The sequence below is a fragment of the Orycteropus afer genome, unplaced genomic scaffold (assembly GCF_000298275.1).
Source record: "Orycteropus afer afer isolate SDZICR_OR568_19922 unplaced genomic scaffold, OryAfe1.0 scaffold00450, whole genome shotgun sequence".
In the NCBI taxonomy this organism is placed as follows: Eukaryota; Metazoa; Chordata; class Mammalia; order Tubulidentata; family Orycteropodidae; genus Orycteropus; species Orycteropus afer.
This window is the reverse complement of record NW_006922037.1, coordinates 2,258,997-2,273,909: the sequence shown is the minus strand read 5'-3', so window position 1 is coordinate 2,273,909 and position 14,913 is coordinate 2,258,997. Positions and strand designations below refer to the sequence as shown.

General features: G+C 35.4%; 1 protein-coding gene across 1 annotated transcript in view; it reads left to right on the top strand.

Moving 5' to 3' along the window:
* LOC103208537 (centlein-like) overlaps positions 1–14,913 on the top strand; it is a gene marked incomplete at its 5' end in the record, with an annotated part of 460,544 nt that overhangs the window by 201,628 nt on the left and 244,003 nt on the right. The window contains 2 exons of the mRNA XM_007954241.2: positions 7,225–7,346; positions 8,931–9,050. Coding sequence (XP_007952432.2) covers positions 7,225–7,346; positions 8,931–9,050 — 242 coding nt within the window. The remainder of the gene's footprint in view (positions 1–7,224; positions 7,347–8,930; positions 9,051–14,913) is intronic.

The window sequence follows — 14,913 nt, the reverse complement described above, 5'->3', positions numbered from 1 at the left end:
CAGCTTGAGAAATGCTGAATGTGTTCTTCCCTTTTCGCTTTCTAACTCCAGATCTTTGCACATTTCATTATAATAATTGACTTTGTCTTCTCGAGCTGCTCTTTGAAATCTTCCATTCAGCTCTTTTATCTTGTTATCTTTTCCATTTGCTTTAGCTACTCTCTATTCAAAGGTAAGTTTCAGAGTTTCTTCTGACATTCATTTTGGTGTTTTCTTCATTTCATGTTTTTTTAATGACCTTTTACTTGCTTCATGGATGGTGTTCTTGATATCATCCCACAATTCCCCTGATTTTCGGTCATTGGTGTTCCATGCATCACATCTGTTCTTTAGATGGTCTCTAAATTCAGGAAGGATATAATCAAAGTCTTATTTTGGCATTCATTGATTTGTTCTAATTGTCTTCAGCTTCAAGGTGAACTTGCATATGAGTACTTGATGGTCTGTTCCACCATCAGCTATTGGCCTTGTTTTGGCTGAAGATACTGAACTTCTCCCTTGCCTCCTTCCACAGATGTAGTCGGTCTGATTCCTGTGTACTGCATCTGGTGAGGTCCATGTGTATGGCCACTGTTTATGTTGTTGAAAAAAGGTATTTGCAATGAATAAATAAGTTATTGGTCTTGCAAAATTTGATCATGTGATCTCCAGCATAATTTCTGTCACCAAGGTCATATCTTCCACCTACCTGTGATTCTTGTTTGTTTCCAGTTTTTTCATTCCAATCACCAGTGATAATCCACATATCTTGATTGTATGCTTGGTGAATTTCTTATCTTGATTGTATGTTTGGTGAATTTCTTACTGTAGAATTTGGTAAAAATCTTTAATTTCTTCATCTTTGGCTTTGGTGGTTGGTGCAGAAATTTGAATAATAGTTGTATTAGCTGGTCTTCCTTGGAGGAGTATGTATGTTATCCTATCACTGTCAGCATTGTACTTCAGGGTAGATCTCGAAACATTCCTTGTGATGATGAATGCCACACCATTTCTCTTCAATTTGTCATTCCCAGCATAATCGGTCTTATGTTTGTCTGATTCCAAATGGCTAAAACCAGTCCATTTTAGGTCACTGATGCCTAGGATATCAATCTTTATTGGTTCCATTTCATTTTTGACAACTTCCAATTCTCCTGCGTACTTCATACATTCCATGTTCCGATTATTAATGGATGTTTACAGCTGTTTCTTCTCATTTTGAGTAGTGCCACATTGTTAAATGGAGGACCCGAAAGCTTTACTCCATCTACATCATTAAGGTCAGCTCTGTTTTGAGGAGGCAGTACTTCCCCAGTCATATTTTGAATGCCTTCTGACCTGAAGGGTTCATCTTCTGGGACTATGTTGGACAATGTTTCAGTAATATATCAGACAGTGTTTCACTGCTATTTATAAGGTTTTCACTGGCCAATTCTTTGAGAAGTGGATGGCCCCTTCCTTCTTCCGAATCTGTCTTAGTCTGGAAGCTCTGCTGAAATCTTTCCACTATGGGTGACCCTGCTGGTATTTGAAATACCTGTGGCATAACCTCCAGCCTCACAGCGACACGCAAACCACCACAGTACAACAAACTGAGAGATAAGTGGTGGCATTTTCCTATAATCAATACTTAACAGAGGAGCTACATATTTGAGTTACTGTAGAAAAACAAGATCTATTCCCTAATATTGAGATATATTGTACTGAAATCTTAGAAGTTAGAAGTAGCAGCAATGACTGCTTACTACATTAATTAGTATGCCTACTATAGAACCTGGCACTTAGTGAGTAATGTATGAGACTTAGGAATTTTTTTTTGCTGAATCTTAATCTTTGGCTAAATGATTCAAGATCATTTCTATTTGAGAATTAAAGGAAATACTGAATAATAAAGTTTCAATAATAACATCAGTGATCAATGAGACAGTACTTAACAATGCTGAAACAGTGACAATATTTACAGAAAGTAGAATAGTGGTTACTATGGGCTGAGGGGAGGGGAGAATCGGAAGTTAATGCTTAAAGGGTACAATCTTTCCTTTTGGAGTGATGAAAAAGTTTCGGAAGTGAATAGTGGCAATGGTTACATAGCATTGTAATTACAAGTAATGTCAGGAAATCATACAATTAAATGGTTAAAATGGCAAAAGATGTGTACACACATATATACACACACACATTGGGCCCTTGAACAACATGGGTTTCAACAGCACAGATCCACTTGTACATGGATGTTTTTCAGTTATTGTTACATGTTTAGAGAAATAAATAAGTCAGAAAGAAATTATGAAGTATTTTTGCCAAATGTGTCTGCTTCTCCTGCCTCCCCTTCTGCCTCTTTGATATCTTCTCCCTCATTGAGATAGCACAACAAACCCTTCCTTCCTCTTCTTCTTCCTCCTCAGCCTACTCAATATGAAGACAAGGGTGAAGACCTTCATGCCGATCCACTTCCACTTAATGAATAGTAAATAATCATCATGCTGAATAGCTAATAAACTTATCTGGTGTGTATGTGGGTGAGTGTCGTCATGTGAAAATCTAATAACTGTATAGCAAGAACTGTATTAATCAACTGTTTATGTCATTAGTAGGGCTTCCTGTCCATAGTAGGCTATTAGTCATTAAGTTTTTGGGGAGTCAAAAGTTAGTATGCAGATTTTTAACTGTGCAGGTGCCTGTATTGTTTAAGGGTCATCTCCCTCTCTCTCTCTCTCTCTCTCTCCCTCTCTTCCCTCCTTCCATCCTTCCCTTTTTCTCCTTCTCCCCACCCCATGCTTTATTTACATCTAGGTTGTTAGGTGCCACTGAATTGGTTCTGGTATATAGCCACCCTATGTGCAAAAGAAAAGGAGCTCTGGTGCTTTTTTTTTTTTTTTTTTGGTGCAGAAGAACAAACCATTGCCCAGTCGAGCACCATCCTCACAATCCTTGCCATACCTGACCCACTGTGTCAATCCATGTCATCGAGGGTCTTCCCCCTCATTGCTGACCTTCCACTTCAACAAGCATGATATCCTTTTCCAGGGAATGGTCCCTTCTGACAACATGACCTAAGTAGGTTAGACGAAGTCTGCCATTATCATTTCCAGGGAGGATTCCAGCTACACTTCTTTCAAAACAGATTTGTTCCTTCTTTTGGCAGTCCATGGTATTTTCAGTATTCTTCACTGTCCTCCTGACAACATGACCAAAGTACGAGAGTCATAGTCTCTCCATTCTGACTTCTTAGGAGCATTCTAGATACCTTTCTTCCAACATACATTTGTGTTTTCTTCTAGAAGTCCATGGTATATTATTGTTTCCTTATTCATTGGCCTGCATTCACATGCATATGAAACAATTGAAAATACCATGGCTTGGGTCAGGTGTACCTTAGTCTTCCAAGTGGTATCTTTGCTCTTTAACACTTTAAAGAGATCTTTTGCAGCAGATTTGCCCAATGCAATATGTAATTTGATTTTAACAACAACAACTTCCATGTAGTTTATTGTGGATCCAAGTAAAATGAAATCCTTGACAACTTCAGTCTTTTCTCCGTTTATCATGATGTTGCCTATTGTTCCAGTTGGGAGGAGTTTTGTTTTCTTTATGTTGAGGTGTAATCCATTCTGAAGGCTGTAGTTTTTGATCTTCATCAGAAAGTGTTTGAAGTTGTCTTTGCTTTCAGTAGTCAAGGTTGTGTCATCTGCATATTGCAGGTTGTTAAAGAGCCTTCTTCCAGTGCTGATTCTATGTTCTTCTTGATACTGTTCATCTTCTTGGAACATTTGCTCCGCATACAGATTGAGTAAGTATGGTAAAAGGATGCAACCCTGACACACCCCTTTCCTGATTTTAAACCATGCACTATTCCCTTATTGCTCATTTTTCTATTGAGTTGTTAGTATTTTTGTTGTAGTTATTTATATAATCTGAATGTTAAACCTTTATCAGATACATAATTTCTAAATATTTTTTATCATCCTGTTGTTGTTGTTGTTGTTATGTGCCGTCGAGTCATTCTGTAGGCAGTCTTTTTCTTGATAATATCCTTCACTGCAGGGAAAAAAAAAAACTTACTTTTGATGAAGTCTAATTTATCTATTTTTTTCTTTTGTTGCTTATGCTTTTGTTGTCATACCTAACAATCTACTGCCAAACAAGTTCCTAAAGATTCACTATGTTTTCTTTTAAGAGTTTTATGGTTTTAGCTCTTATATTTAGAGTATAGATGCATTTTGAGTTAATTTTTGTATATTCTTCTGCAAGTAGAAATCCAGTTGCTCTAGTATCATTTGTTGAAAAGATATCATTTCTTTATTGAATGGACTTGGCGCCTTTGTTGAAAATTGATTGGCCATCTATTTATGGATTTATTTATGGATTCTCAATCCTATTCTGTTGATCTATACTTCATTCCTAATAGCAATACCACTATGTCTTGATTACTGTAACTTTGTAATAAGTTTTGAAATTGAGAAACATGAGTCCAGCAACTTTATTCTTTTTTTGACAGGATTGTTTTGGCTATTTGGGTTCCCTTGCAATTCCATGTGAATTTCAGGTTGACTTTTACATTTCTGCAAAAAAAAGCTCTTGAAATTTTGACAAGGATTGGATTGAATCTTTGGATTCCTTTGGGTAGTATTAGCACTTTAACAGTATTAAGTTTTCTAATCCACGATCAGGATGCCTTTCTGCTTATTTAGGTCTCATTTAATTTTTTTCAGCAATGTTTTATAGTTTTCAGTGTACAAGTTTTTCACCTTTTGCTTAAAATTATTCCTAGATATCATCTTCTTTTAGATGCTACTGTAAAAGGCATTGTTTTCTTAACTTCTTTTTTCAACTTGTTCAGTGCTGATAGAAACTCTATTGATTTTAGTGTGTTGATCAACTTCTCTGCATTCATTTATTAGCTTTCTATTCATCTAGTAGTTTTCTTTTGAAATCTTTTCGCTATTCTATGTACAGAATAATGTTATCTATGAATAAAAATAATGTTACTACTTCTTTTCTGATGTCTTTTATTTCTTTTCTTGCTTAATTGCTCTAGCTAGAACTTACAGTACCCTGTGAATAGTAGTGGTGAAAATGTGACTCCTTATCTTGTAATTATGGTCTTGCATTGAAATGTATAATACCAATTGAATTGTTGATATCCTGAACTTTTGAGTCTTACTCCTTCAATTAAGCCATGCTGCTTTTAATAAGTTTCCATTACTATAATTTCTGTATCTGCTAAACCTATTCAAAGGTAACATTTACTCTGAATGCCTCTGTCAAGTGATGCTATTCTCATGGTATTTCATCACCCATTTCTACTTCTATATGGCATATAAACCACTTCTTGATACACAAAGGCTCAAATACTTCCTAATCACAACTTAAGAGAATTATTGAAGTTATCTTACTGGAAATATAGTCAAAGTAAAATGGCAAAATATTTATATATCTGAGACAGGTAGAGTACAGTAAAATAAAGTAGACTTTAAGTATCATATCACTGTTGACATGAGAGATTTTCAGGAAAACAGTGAATGTGGCCTTTAAAATATTTGGGCAACACTGTCAATACCTAAGAAGAGCAGAGGAAAGGAAACTTATTTTGGTTTTGTGCCTTCATAGGACAGGCACAGGGTCAAGGGCTTTGCCTCTGTTGTTGTGGTTGTTGTTATGTGCCGTCTAGTTGGATCCAACTCATAGCGATCCCTCCTTGGGTTTCCAAGGCAGTATCACTAGGGAAGTAGATTGCCCCATCTTCCTTCTGAGGAGTGGCTGGTGAGTTTGAAGCACCAGCCTTCTGGTCAGCAGTCAAGTGCCTTAGGCACTACGCTACCAGGTTGTTTGAATCCACCAGCTGCTCCATGGGAGAAAGATGAGGCAGCTGCTTTTGTAAAGATTACTGCCTTGGAAACCCTATGGGGTAGCTCTACTCTGTCCTATAGGTTTGCTATGAGTCAATTCCAACTCAGTGGCAGTGGAGTTCTTATCTATATATTACAGTAAAGGAAATTGAATTAATTTAAATAGTATTCTTAAGATTATGGAGCTAACATGAAAAAGCTCTCGGAATAAAATTTACATTTTTTGACTGCTATATCACTAATCAGGGAGCTCTGGTGGCATAATGCCCAAGATATTTGACTGCTAACCAGAAGGTTGGTGGTTCAAACCCACCAGCCACTCCTCAGAGGGAAGACTGGGCAATCTACTTTGGTAGAGATACTGTCTCAGAAACCCAAGGAGGGGCTGCTATGAGTTGGAATCCACTTGACAGCAGTGAGTTGTTTTTTTTTTTTTTAATATCCCTACTCATCTCATCATTACTGCTAGAGAGTACCTGTTGCGCCAACCAAATAAACTTATATAAAAGTTTCTTCATACAGAAATAAGAATGAGGTTAAAAAACAAATTGACATCTCAAGGGGAAAAAACTCAAGTGGTTATTTATTTTTCTTTGAGAACCATGGTTCATAAGTAATCTTGCTATATCTTCTGAGGATGGAGAACTTGGCCTTTATTAGTTTGTTACTTGGTTATATCTACAAATGAAGATTTTTCTCACTTGTTATGTGTAAAAATTTAGAAGTAGTTGACTATAATTGCTTAAGCTAGTTGTTTAGATTGAATATTCTGACCTCTCCAACAGTCCTAAGCCCAGCTCTGTCATTCCATTTCTTTACAATACAAGCCACAAAGCCTATACCGTGCTACTTATGACTGGGCCAGTCAGAGGTTCTTTCTCCTGTGTAAACCTTGAGCTTTATTACACCTTAATTAACTTAATTTACACTATGACTCATATGAATTCATGGGCTGAAGAGTTAATCTTACTATGACTAGCGCTCTTACACAAGTTACATGTACACTTACAACTAATGAAGTAATCGTGTGTAGGCAAATCCTTGGTTTGAAAAAGAAAGAAAAATTTGAAAGTCTGTAAGACCAGCTCATGAATATTTGTATGTATACTGCTTACTAACAGGAAAAAGATTAAACTAATTGGATAGAAACATTTTGAAATGACTTAAGCAGCTTGAAGAAATAACAGCAAGTGGGTCAGATTTATCGAGTACAAAGAGAGTCTCTGCGACTTTTGAGACTCTTCCTTTCTTTTGCTGAAATGTTTTTTAAAAAAATCATTGATATATACACACTATTTTCTTTCAGATTTCCCGCCTAGATGGTTAACTTTTTATTTGAAACATTATATTAATACTTTCTTCAAATTTGTGTACTTGCTTTTTTTGTGTTCTGCAGAGCCAAGAAAATGATGAGCTAAGAGATGCCCATGAAAAACGCAAGAAAAGGCTACAGATGTTACAGACCAACTACAGAGCAGTAAAAGAGCAATTAAAACAGTGGGAAGAAGGCAGTGGCATGTGAGTTACATAGCTCATAAAGGCATTTCCCTAAATATTAAATAGAATGGAGTAGCATTATATAGGTGTTATAATGGCTTTTGTTTTATTCAAAGAAATTATTTGGTAGTCAAGCTTTACTGTGAAATTTTAAATAGAGAATATAATAAATGAAAACAGAAATATGCTAGCAATAATTATAGATTTTCCTTTCATTTACAGATATCAGCAGTAGATAATAGTGAATTGCAATGCACCTTTTTAATAGCAATGGAGTAGCTTAATAAAAGTATATAATTTTGAAGCACAGATAATTTATATGAATGGAAAATGGCTTTTACATAAATAAAATTATGGACCTAAAGTGTTTATAACTCAAAAAGTATTTACATCTTAGTTGAAAGACAAGAGAAATATGAAATTCACATATATAGTTAACTATCTTAAAATTACTTCAACCTAGTATGCAATTTAAAAATCTTTACTATCCATCAGTTTGTTCTGCAGCTTATCCAAATGAATTGGCGGTCTCAGTTCAATTGCTCTGAACAGGTGTTCAGCTCTTGGTTAGTCGTAAGTGGCTCCCCTGTTAACAGTATCAACAGAGGGCATAGGACGGAATGAGTACAGAAAATCTACTACCCTCTCATCTTTTGAGATAGATCCTTTAGGGCAGTGTTGATGATACACATTGGTCTGTTCTGCAGAGAAATACTGTTTCTAAATTGGCCAGTACAGCACTTTTACAAAATAAAAGAGTGTGTTTTATGTACAGAAAATGGAAACATAAAGAGCATTTGCTATGACTTGTAGATAATTGACACATCGAATTTTTTTTCCTTTGATGCGTGGAAAAGGGTTTCAATTTGCTTGTCAGTAAAGCAGTGATAAAGTAATTTGTCCTGCATTTAGCCCAAGTAACTTTGTAGTAGCCCCCAGTAGTGTGAAAACTACTTTCTGCCATATTCACTGAAATAGCTTGTTTTAAGATACAGCATCTATACCACATTCAGATTAGCTGGGTGAAAATTCTAGATGAATTGGATGATAATGCTTTTTCAAGACTGTGACATTTGATGGCAGTGTTTGCACAGGGAGACAGCTCCCTGGGGGGTGGGCAGAAGTGCATGGGAGGAAAGGACACAGGGAAGAGGTAACTATGGGGAGGAAGTTGGAAGAGAACTGTTACATTGTGGGGAGTTACAGTCAATGTCATGAGACAAAATGTGTATGAACTACTGTATGGAAAATGAACTTGCTCTGTGAACTTTCACCCAAATCACAATAACATTTTTTAAAAAATTAAGTTAAAAAGCAAAACTGACATTTGTGTAGTATGTTATTACTGATAGAATGAGTGAGAGTAATAGACCTAAGTACTATGTGTTAGCTTAAAATTTTGCAGTCTAGCTTTAGGAAATTATGATATAGGATTTTTAATTTTCTATATTTTAGGCTTTAGGAAATTCATGTAATAAGTGGTGAGCTTGAATTAGGAATTTGGCCTATAAATAATTTAAAATTTTAGGGAATGATAAATTAATTTTTATTTCATTTTGAACATACTAAAAAAGAAAGCAACTTCATTTTTAAAAAAAAAATCAGGATTGATACCAGAAAAATCAAGAGAGCATATCCCCAACAACTTCGACAAGAAGATTCTGATGCTGTCTGGAATGAACTGGCATATTTCAAAAGAGAGAACCAGGAGCTAATGATTGAAAAGTGAGTTTCTTTCTTTTCTTTTTTAAACGATATGGACTTGGATAGACATTTGAGAGAAATTTTTGTGGCTTAAAGGCCATGAGAGGACATATGTTATAAAATTTGAAAATGAAATAATCTGGTTTGACCAACAAATGTAAAGAAAAAAAGAAGACTCATATATGTATGTGTGTGGATAGCAATAACTACACATACACACACACACACACACACACACATATATATATATATTTGTATTTATGTGTAGCAATAACAAGTTGCACATTTGCTAGGGCTAACTGAAACTGTATAATATGATCTAGGGACTGTGTTAATTAATGTGGCTCTCATCTGTTGGAGGTGTCATTCTTCATTAGCCTGTATTTTAGACACTGCCGTGCTTCATTTTTGGAATGAGGTGGAGAGGGGATAACCTAGCCAGCCATCCTTGTTTGATCTCCTAGATACACACACAGTGCAGAATGCCTGAGCTCTCTTGGTTCCCTGCCCTGTCCTGCTAATCCCAGCTGAGCTCATTATGGTGTAGCCTTGCTGCTACTCTTGGAGCCAGAGCTGTCCAAGCTAATTACTGGTAGCAGCAGAACTGCCTGTTAAGGGTCTGGTGTGGATCTGCTAACATGGTCCTTGGTAGTGACCTGAAAAAGACACGAGGGAATTGCTTGCTTTCTTGCTGTGCACTACCTGTCCTTTGGGCTTAATGCTGATCCCTTCACATAGGTCTTTTAGCTGCCGTAAGTATAAAACTTGATGAAGGGTACTCACATTTTTTTAAAATACACAGTTTGCTTCCTTGAACTTAAAATTCGCAGACTATTATACTCAATCTGCCAAAGAAAGGATATTTAAATTTTTTTTTGTAAGCAAAAAGGAGTTATACCAACATAATTAGCCTCTTCTGCTACTTAACTGTTTCTTCATTGAGCCTTAATTTTTGACACTCAGACTGACCATTGTAATTTTCCTGAAAGTCTAGATGTCTTTTAGGTTGCTAGAATTTAGCAACATGTACATAATGCAAGTAAATATCACTCAATTTTCTTAGCCGAAAAGTGAAAGTCTTTTATATATGATAACACATGTAACTATAGATTGCAGCCTTTTCCATGTCATGATACATTTTTGAGGAAATGACCATATTCAATTTAAAAGTGTAGTGCACCCTATTAGGACTAACTGTTTGATGCTGATAGTGATGCTGATAATGGAGTCTCTTATCTTGAAAATTATTTTATAAGTTACATAGATTTGTCATGTAAACATTTCCTGATCATTTTCTAAACAACTTTATTGAGATATAATCCACAAGCCATACATATTTTCCATATAAAGTGTATAATTCTGTGGCTTTTAGTATATTCACAATTGTTCATCGTTCATCACAGTTTTAGAAAATTTTATCACCTCTGAAAGAAAATAGACATCCTTAGCTATTACCCCGAAACTCCCCATCTTCCTCAGGCCTAGGCAACCACTGCCATATTTTTTTCCACAAATAACACACCCATGTAAATAATGAGTACGTATATATAACATGCATAGGAAACTAATGCTCCAGGAGGTTGTGTGGTTCACACACACACACACAAAAAAAAAAACATATAATGCACAAATTATTTGTGTAAAAAGATGATAATCTGTTTTCTGTGTCTGCAGATAGGACTGTTCTGCACAAATGTGATCATATAATATATGGCTCTTTGTAACTAGTTTCTTTCACTTAGCATGTGTTTTCAAGGTTTATCCATGGATTAGCATGTATCAGTACTTTCCCTGATTATTTTTATTGATCTTTTTGTCTCCAAAAAATAAAGTTAAGTTTGGACAAAGTCAATTAGATGGGATATATAATCTAATTAGGTATGAGATCTTATTTGTACAAGAAAATTCATGCAGAGGTTAACATAAATGTTACATTTTTAAAAATTAATGAAAGAGAACTGAAGAAAAAGTTCTAGTTAAGGCCTTATTAAGAAAGTTAGAGAACTCTTAGAGTCTTAGCCTATTCACTCAGCAGTGTTTGCAAGGTACAAACAGTTCCTTAAATTAAATGTGAAGAGCAGCAACAAAATAAATAAATGACATAATTAAATGGTGACAATCATTATTAAAGTGTTTAGTTCTTTTTCCTGATATGTGTTTAAGTGTTTAAGTGATATGTATATAGCAACAAATTGTAAAAAAGTTATTTTTCATAATCAATCTTAGTAAAAGAGTGAATTTTGGGTGGTAACCATAAAGAATGCTAAAGAACCGATGTTGTTGTTCTTATGTGCTGTAATGCTAAAGAACCAATGTTGTTGTTATGTGCCATCGAGTAGGACCTGACTCGTAGCGACCCCGACTCATAGCGACCCCGACTCATAGCGACCCCTCCTTGGGTTTCCGAGGCAGTATCACTACAGAAGTAGATTGCCCCATCTTCCTTCCGAGGAGTGGCTGGTGGGTTTGAACCGTCAGCCTTCCGGTTAGTAGTCAAGTGCCTTAGGCACTATGCTACCAGTGCTCCCAAAGAACTGATAGAAACTTTAAATCCTTTAATGAAGGTTTATTTGCAGGGAGGGATTAGGTGATTTTGTGAAACATTCATTCAGTTAAATGTGTTTGAGTTACTGCTGTGTGACAGTCATTGTGCTAGGGAGATGAGAACATTAGATAACCTTTCTACTTTCAGGGAGCTTACTTGGAAGCATGTTTAGTATTAAATATATTCATAATGAAATATGTTAAAAATAAGATACTTAGCAAAAAGTGCTATGATGATTCATTGATTTTTGTTTACTGATGACAGAACTATTATTATTATTTTTAAAATTCTTATATATAGTACAGAGGTGCTTTGGTGGCATGGTGCCTAAGGCATTTGACTGCTGACCAGAAGGCTGGCGGTTCAAACCCACCAACCACTCCTAGGAAGAAAGATTGGACAATCTACTTCCACAGTGATAGCGCCTCGGAAACCCAAGGAGGGGTCAATATGAGTCGGATCCAACACGATGGCAGTGAGTTTAGTTTATATATAGTACAGTGCCATTATAGTATATGATTTTATGAGTTTAAATACATGTAGAAAATTGAGTAACAACCACCATAATCAGGACATGAAAAAGTTCCATCATCCCCCAAAATTTTCTTTTCTTGTCCCTTTGTATTCAGTCTTCCTCCCCCTGTGACTTCTGTTAACCATTGATTGCCTCCCCATCCCTTTTTCTTACTGCCATCCAGTTGATTCCAACTCATAGTGACCCTCTAGGACAGAGTAGAACTGCCTGATAGGGTTTCCAAGGTTGTAAATCTTTACCAAAGTGGACTGCCTCATCTTTCTCTTGCTGAGTGGCTAGTAGGTTTGAACCCCTGAGCTTTTAGTTAGCCAAATGCTTTAACAACAGAGCCACCAGAGCTCTCCTTTCCATTTCTCTCTATATATGAAAAACCAAACCCACTGTCCATTGAGTTGATTCTAACTCATAGCAACCCCATTGGGTTTCCAAGGCTGTAAATCATGACATAAGTAAATTGCCTCATTTTCCTTCCATGAAGTAGCTGGTGGGTTTGAACCATTGGCCTTCTGGTGAGCAGCCAAATGTCTTATCCACTATGCCACCAGAGCTCCTTTTCTATAGTACTGCCTTTTTTTAGAATGTTGTGTGATTGGAGAATCAGGCTGTAATACTGGCTGTAACTTTTTTAGACTAGCTTCCTTTACTCATAATGTTTTTTAGATTCATTTATTTTGGTTCATGCAGTTTTTTCCTTTTTAATGTTAAGTAGTAGTATATTTTATGGATGTACCACAGCTTGTGCATCTATTTGCTGAAAGACGTTTGGGTCATTTTAGTTTTTTGGAATTATGAATAGAGCTTATGTACATGAGAATTTAGTTGTTTAGCATCCTTGCCAGTGCTGTTGGCGCTGTTTTGTTTTAATCATTCCAAAATGTGTGTATTGGTATCTCATTGTGATTTTAATTTGGTCACCATGAATTGGAATGGACTGATGGCAACTGATTTCATGTGTTTATTGGTTTTGTTTTGTTTTTGTGATTAATGTATTAATCATGTTTTTATGTGCTTATTCTCCATTTTTATATATTTTTTATTGAAATGCCTGTTCAAATCTTTTGTCCATTTCAAGAAAATTGGTTGATTATTAAGCAATCATTGTTTCTTACTGTTAGGTTTTAAGGAATTCTTTATATATTTTGTATACAAGTGCTTAATCTGATACTTTGTTTGCAAATATATTCTTCTAGTCTGTAGATTGCTTTTTCATTCTCTTTAAGTGCCTTTGCATGGTAAATATTTTTTAATTTGATAATGTCCAATTTATCAGTTTATTTTATAGAGTGTACTTTTGATATCATATCTAGGAACTTTTTGCTTAACCCAAGATCACAAGTATTTTACCTTGTTTTCTTCTGGACATTTTATAGGCTTACATTTTATCTTTAGATACAGAATCCATTTTGAGCTAGTTTTTGTATAAGGTGTGATTTATAAGTTGAAGTTTATATATTTATTTATTTTTGCAAATGGCTGTTCAATGGTATCGACATCATTTGTTGAAAAGACTATCCTTTCTCCAATGAATTACTTTCGTAACTTTGTCAAATATTAATTGACTGTATTTTTATTGGTCTATTTCAGGACTCTATGCAGAACATCACCTATTTTGGTGTAATTATTACTTTAAATAAAAGGAATTGTAGTGCTTCTAATATTTATAAGCCATAGAATAGAAAAAGGAACAAATTCAAGAATATGTGTGTGGAATATAAAATAAGAACTGTGAATTAACAACGTTGTAGACTCTAGTTCATTAAGCAGAATAAAAACGAAGGCAGAACCATCTAGGTAAGCCATTCAATAACCAGTGGTTAACCGAAAGATACTTCCCATTGTGCTTGGTTTTGCATCAATATTTGACAAAGTTGGTCACACTCTGTTTAAAAGTATTTTTTATTGACTCTGATGAACTCTCTTCTGGTTTTGTTTCTGTACCTCTGGCCACCTCTTTACATTCTCCTTTGCTAGCTCATCCCTCTATAATCAACAAGTTGTTGTTGCAGTATTTTTGGAATTTATGATAGACATTCTTCTGTGGTTAACAAGAAAATCTCATCTATTCCCATGGTTTTATTCATTATCTCTAGCTGTTTGGCTTCCAAATCTTTATCTGTGGATTGACCCAGCTCAATATCTATAGCACAGTATATCCAAAGGTCTATACTACATCTTCCTCCTGAATGTCTTAATCAGATTCAACATGCCTTAAACCAAATTCATGATTTTCTCCTCTAGATTCATTCCTTATCTGGTACTCTCAGTCTCTGAATGGAATTAAGGCTTATCCATTTACTCTAATCAGAAATGTAGGGGTTATAATTGATTTACCCAGTTTCTAATCCCTCATACCAGTCTATGCCAAATTTAGTTGATTCTACATCACAAAAATATCTAGAATATATCTTTTTGATCCCCATCCTCACCACCAACTCCTTAATCCAAGCCACCTTAATTTCTTCTCCAGTCAATAGAACAAACCCATGAACATTTCACTTTTACTTTAATCTTCTTCAGTCCATTTTTTTTTCAGTGTTGCAGAGTAAACCTGTAAGATACAAATCTGATCATATATCTTCTTTTTAAAAAACCTATAGTTTATTTCCATTGCCCTTAAACTAAATCTTAATTCGTTATATAACATAGTTGAACATCAGGCCCTTTCTTGCCAATCCTGCTTCACTTTTGTTTCATATCTAAAAATTAGTATGTTGTTGTTGTTGTTATGTGCCGTCGAGTCAGCCCTGACTCATAGCAACCCCTCCTTGGGTTTCCGAGGCAGTATCACTATGGAAGTAGGATTG